The sequence below is a fragment of the Aethalodelphis obliquidens genome, unplaced genomic scaffold (assembly GCF_003676395.1).
Source record: "Aethalodelphis obliquidens isolate GAN/ISIS:26980383/991018 unplaced genomic scaffold, ASM367639v1 scaffold5, whole genome shotgun sequence".
NCBI classification, from domain to species: domain Eukaryota; kingdom Metazoa; phylum Chordata; class Mammalia; order Artiodactyla; family Delphinidae; genus Aethalodelphis; species Aethalodelphis obliquidens.
Genome location: NW_020837949.1, coordinates 1,340,584 through 1,346,583, shown reverse-complemented (window position 1 = coordinate 1,346,583; position 6,000 = coordinate 1,340,584). Strand labels below are relative to the sequence as shown.

The 6,000-nt window shown below is 40.6% G+C and overlaps 1 protein-coding gene across 7 annotated transcripts in view; it reads left to right on the top strand.

Annotated features, from left to right (window-relative positions):
- UBE3C (ubiquitin protein ligase E3C) overlaps positions 1 to 6,000 on the top strand; it is a 117,255-nt gene that overhangs the window by 23,025 nt on the left and 88,230 nt on the right. For 5 of the 7 annotated variants that reach the window (XM_027101374.1, XM_027101371.1, XM_027101373.1 and 2 more), the window contains 3 exons: positions 1,270 to 1,323; positions 4,623 to 4,697; positions 5,555 to 5,701. In XM_027101374.1, coding sequence (XP_026957175.1) covers positions 1,270 to 1,323; positions 4,623 to 4,697; positions 5,555 to 5,701 — 276 coding nt within the window. Of the gene's footprint in view, positions 1 to 1,269; positions 1,324 to 4,622; positions 4,698 to 5,554; positions 5,702 to 6,000 lie in introns of those variants that run through there. The other 2 variants (XM_027101375.1, XM_027101376.1) reach the window with 2 other exon arrangements.

Here is a 6,000-nt window from a genome sequence, read left to right as displayed (position 1 = left end):
TGAGCATTTTTTTTTTTTTTTTTTTTTTTTTTTTTTGCGGTACGCGGGCCTTTCACTGCTGTGGCCTCTCGCATTGTGGAGCACAGGCTCTGGACGCGCAGGCCCAGCGGCCATGGCTCACGGGCCCAGCTGCCCCGCGGCATGTGGGATCCTCCCGGACCGGGGCACGAAGCCGTGTCCCCTGCATCGGCAGGCGGACTCTCAACCACTGCGCCACCAGGGAAGCCCTCTGAGCACTCTTTACTTTAGATTTTTCCATTGCTCCTCATCCTTTTAATTAATCAGTTAAAAACAAAATACTTTTCTGACCTTTGACATGTGATAGATAAAGACTTTTTATTTGAGTTCAAGAAATGAAATTCTCTGTAATGGAAAATATCTGGAGGATTTATTTCTTTGGCTGAAAATTTTGTCAGAAACTTTTCGTTCTACATGTTATGTATTCCCTTCACATATCAAAGTATTATTTTAAATTGTCTTCATTACTTTCTGACTCTATTCTGATGAGTTGTATGTTTGTGTTAAGAAATTTAGGTTTATTAATTTTTCTAATTATTTATATGTTGATGTCTTAGGCCTTTAATTTTATTTTGGATTAAATTTACAAAAATAAAATGCCCATACAGTATAGACTGGAATGGTTCTGGGGCGGGAGGAGGGTGGTCTGTAAGTATTTTTATTTTATTTGAAATGTTTAACTTTCCCATTTGTTATTTCACTTCCTTCTACATATCAAGTAATTTTATTCGAAATATAGTTTTACTTATGATGAAAAGAATTTTAAAAATTTTGATAACAATAAAAGATTGATTTTTTTCACTGAAATTTTTATTGAGATAACTGTAGACTCCCATGCAGCTGTTAGAAATGATCCAGAAAGGTCTGTTGTTTGCATTGCCTAATTTCCCCTGGGGGTTGTATTTTGCAAAGCTGTAGTATGTGCTCACAAGCAGGATATTGACCTTGATACAATGCACTGATCCTTACTCAGATCTCCCCGGTTTTACCTGAACTAACGTGTGTGTAAGGAAATCAGATTTTATTCTTAGAAAACAACTGAAATACTACAATTAGATCTGTGCCCCGGGGGTGGGGGTGGGGGTGAGGGAACCGTTTAGCCTGTTGTGCCTCAGATTTCTTACGAAGTCAGACGGTTTGATTGGATGATCTCTAGAATCCTTTGGGTCACAACATTCTATAATTTTTGTATGAGAGTATTTTAGAGTTTGAAATTATAACCTTTATCTTTTCTCTCTTTTTTGTGTTTAGGAAGAAAAGGCTTCTCTTTTACATCGTACTCAGGAAGAAAGAAGAAAGAGGGAGGTAAGAACAGCTTTGTAATAGTCCCTGTAGATAAACGTTTTCCATGGCATCTAAATAAGTCTTGGTTTTCCTGTTTTATATATTAGATACATGTATGTTATATGTGACATGACTTAAGTATTTATATGCATGTTAAATTTCAGAAACATTTCTGGATTTGTTGGATTTTATGGTAGGTCATCTATTCTGGAACCAATGTAGGAAAGGTGGACTAAAAGAGCAGTTTCCAGAATAGAGGGAGAAAATAGGCTTTCAGTTCACTTACTTGCTTACGATACGGCTTCCAGAAGGTGTAGAAAGTCTTCGTGTATAGTGTTCATGTTTTGTCAAGCAAAAGGAGAAAACTGCCTGTCAAGGCAAGTTATCTTAACTATTTGTGAAGAAGCTGAATAAATGAAAGGAGCTATAGTGACATTTGGCATTTTAGTCTTTATTTTACATTTTATCTTTCGGAGGTAATTTCTTAAAATGGCTTTACTTTGTTGATTAATCAGCAATTGTGGTGTCCTATGGCCTGCTTTTCTAGGTCATTTTTTGTTTTGTTTTTTAATAATTCATCCATTCCTTTAACAAATATAAATTGAGAGCTTGCTATGTTCCAGGTACTTTTCTGCTGGCTGGGTATATAGACAGGGAATGAAACAGTGTGTCTGCTGCTGGGCGGTGGAGCACAGGTGTTCCCCAGGATCCGGAGGTGGGGACTTGGAAGGTCGGCTTTGGATGTAGGGTGTGAGGGAAGGCGTCCCTGAGCTGGTGAGAGCCCAGCGGATTTCCGAAGGATGGAAAAGAAAAGCTGTGGAAAGCTGGAAGAAGGGCATTCTTGGTCAAGGGAACAGCAGACGCACAGATGCTCAGGCAGGGCTTCTTAACCTTCGCACTTCTGACATTGTGGCCAGGTCATTCCTTGTCGTGGGGACTGTCCTGCACACTGCAGGGTGCTTAGCAGCGTCCCTGGCCTCTCCTAGATGCTGGAACACTCCCTACCCCTGCTGAGACAACCACGATGTCTCCAGAGATTACCGAACGTTCCCTCGGCGGGAGTTGCCCTCACTTGAAAACCACTGCTCAAACAGGAGAAGTGTGTATTGGTTGGTGTATTTTATCTTTTCTGGAAAATTCTCAATCAGCCACCTCTCCCAGTTGTGCCTCTGCTCCATCCTCGTTCTCCTCCTCCTCTTGGACTCACATGACAGAGGTGTTCGACCTTTGCATTATGTCCCGTGTGTCTCCTGTACTCTTTTCGGTATATTTATTCTTTTGAATACCTATGCTTTGGTTTGGCTATTTTCTTTTGTTCTAACTTCTGATTTACAAATTATCTCTTTTAGTGATGTCTGATTGTTAAGTACATCCACTGAGTTCTGAATTTCAGTTTCTATTTGCGTTCTAGAATTTTCTTTGATTCTTTTATTTCCCAGTTCTCTCGTCTTTTCATTTCTTGCACGTAACTGTAGATTTTTAAAGATAATGTTTCCTCTCCAGTGTTTGGAATTCCTGTGGGTTCATTTTTATTGTTTGTCCTCTTGATTTTAAATTCTTGTCTTTGCCTGGTTATTTTGGTTGAATACCGGACATTGTATGTTCCAAACTGAAGCGATATCTTCAGGCTTAGAATATGGCCTCTTCTTTTTGGAGAGTGTTGCATTTGCTTCCGGCAGGCAGTGGGCGAGGGATGAATCCCCTTTAAAACAGGGATGAGCTAATGTGAAGCTGGCCTCCAGGCCTCGTGAGGACTCACTCACCTGTCCTCAGCGCACCTGCCAGAGAGCGGGAGTGCTCCTGAGACTTCCCCAGCAGACAGCTGAATGAGTAAAAATAAGTGTTTTGAAAATGCATGGGATGTTATATGAGTGTTTAATTAAGTGCTGTTAGAGTCATCATAGTTATGAATAGATTCCCAAACTAGGTTTAAGCTCAAGGATTCCCTTGTAACCATTTGAAGCTCAGAAAGTACACTTTTGTGACCTGATGGTATGTTCTCTAATCCCAAGATTGCGTGAATGTGTATGTGCCTTTCAAGCCTGGTAGGTGGCATTCATAGAAGATGTGAAACATTGTCATGTGATAAGACAGTACAGATTTTCGTGTCACACCTGAGTTTGCTCTCTGACTCATATCTTTTGGCATCACTTAATCTTTATGGAAGTCTCGGTTTCTGTGTCTTTAAAACAGGAGTAATGCTCACCTGTAAGGTTATTGTATGAATGCATGTGAAGTGTCTCTCTTAGGGCTGGCACATAGTAGGCTCTCAAACACTGTTAGCTGCAGTGGTTATAATGATGATGAAGAATATATATTTTTGCTGGGTCACTGAAAGTTTGTTTTTTTTTTTTAACATCTTTATTGGAGTATAATTTCTCTACAATGTTGTGTTAGTTTCTGCTTTATAACAAAGTGAATCAGCCAAACATATACATATATCCCCATATCTCCTCCCTCTTGCATTTCCCTCCCACCCTCCCTATCCTGAAAGTTTTAAAGACAGAGTCGAGTTGATAAAAATTGGAGTTTTCTGCTTGGAAACAAAGTGACCTTTAAAATAGGTGCTTCTGTTGTCTGTATTTTTTTTTAATACTTAAAACAAAAACTTTTAAAAAAAGAAGTCTTTCTATGCTGGTAGAATTGTAAAATAATGTAGCTGTTTTGGAAAACAGTCCAGCAGTTCCTCAAATGTTAATTCCATGCCTAGATATACACCCATGAGAAATGAAAACCTATGTCCCTGCAAAAGCTGGTACATGAATGTCCACAGCAGCATTATTCATAATAGCCCAAAGTGGAAAGAGCTCAAATGTCCATCCGTTAATAAGTGGATAAACAAAATGAGACATCCGTATTGTGGAACAGCCATAAAAAGGAGTGACGTACTGATACATGGTACAGCGTGGATGAAGCTTGAAAACATCATGCCAAGTGAAAAAAGTCAGACACAAAAGGCCACATATTATGATTCCATTGTACATCATGTCCAGAATAGGCAGTTCCATATAGACAGAAAATTGGTTAGTGATTGCCAGCAGTGGGGGGTCGGGGTGGGAGGACAGAGAATGAGGGATGACTGGGTAAAACCCCTGGGTACAGGGGTTTTATTGGGGATGGGTGATGAAAATGTTCCAAAATTAGACAGTGGTGATGATTGCACAACTTTGAGTATATTAAAAATTGGTGAATGGTACACTTAAAAGAGTGAATTTTGTGGTACGTGAATTACGTAGCTGTTTTTTTTTTTTGAGTCTGAACTAGTATTTGTCATTTTCACTGATCCTGACCCATTGTTCCCTCCTCCCTGCATTATTCAGGAAGAAAGACGAAGATTGAAAAATGCAATAATTATCCAGTCATTTATTCGAGGCTATAGAGACAGAAAACAGCAAGTAAGTTTGTTTTTAAACTGAGAAGGAATTAGAAAGGTATGAGAGAGCTTATTTTATTTTATTTATTTTTATTTTTTAATAGATTGATTGATTGATTGATTGGCTGCGTTGGGTCTTCCATTGCTGTGCGTGGGCTTTCTCTAGTTGCCGCGAGCGGGGGGCTACTCTTTGTTGCGGTGCAAGGGCTTCTCGTTGCGGTGGCTTCTCTTGTTGCGGAGCACAGGCTCTAGGCGCACAGGCTTCAGTAGTTGTGGCACGTGGGCTCAGTAATTGTGGCTTGCAGGCTCTAGAGCGCAGGCTCAGTAGTTGTGGCCCATGGGCTTAGTTGCACCGCGGCATGTGGGATCTTCCCGGACCAGGGTTCGAACTCTTGTCCCCTGTGTTGGCAGGCGGATTCTTAACCACTGCGCCACCAGGGAAGCCCTGAGAGCTTATTTTAAATATGGCCTTGGATTCTTAGAAGTGGAATTCATTTTGTATGTGTTTTTGTGTGTACTTGTTTAATGAAAGTTAATGTGGATAATAGTATTTTCCCCAATAGTTAATTGTATTAGTTTATATAAAGATTTATAGACAGATGAGTTTTTTGGTGATTTTTAAATTATTAAATGCAAACATAGGCCAAACCACGGCTAAAGATCACAGTAGAAGGAGGTGATGGAAGACTCCTGCATAGGGCGTTCATGGCTCTGTCACTACATTCCAGGCTTTTCGGGTTTCATTAACCGTTTACCAATGATAACTTCTCAGTAACGGAATCTTAATTGTCCGTTTCCACTACTCCAGTTTAAACACTGAGTGACCATTTAGACCATACGATCGTGTGATCCTGTCTTTATGTCTTGTTTTGTTTTCAGTATTCCATCCAGAGGAGTGCATTTGATCGCCGGGCCGGCTTGTCCCAGTCCGGTGGCGCTTTCTCCATCGCCAGTGGCCCCACCCTCACCCTTTTGGTGAGGCAGCTTCTGTTTTTTTACAAACAGAATGAAGACTCAAAACGCTTGGTGAGTGTTGGCTACATTTTCACTAACCCTTGTTAACGTGTTTTCCAGCTTTTGGTTTAATGGGATCAGAAACCCCTCCAGCGCGTCTCACCCTTGTGACTTCCTCAGCCAGTGGTGATAGGTCGTCTTGGTGATAATGTTTTACCTCTTAAAAATCGATACAGATTTTCAGTAGGCTTTTTCATGTTTTCATTAAGGCAAATTTCACATATAAGAAACAGTAGGCTACTCTGTTGTGCTGCCCCCATTGCCCAGTCCGCACGGGCAGCACCTTGTTTTGCACAGAACCCTCCACCCTG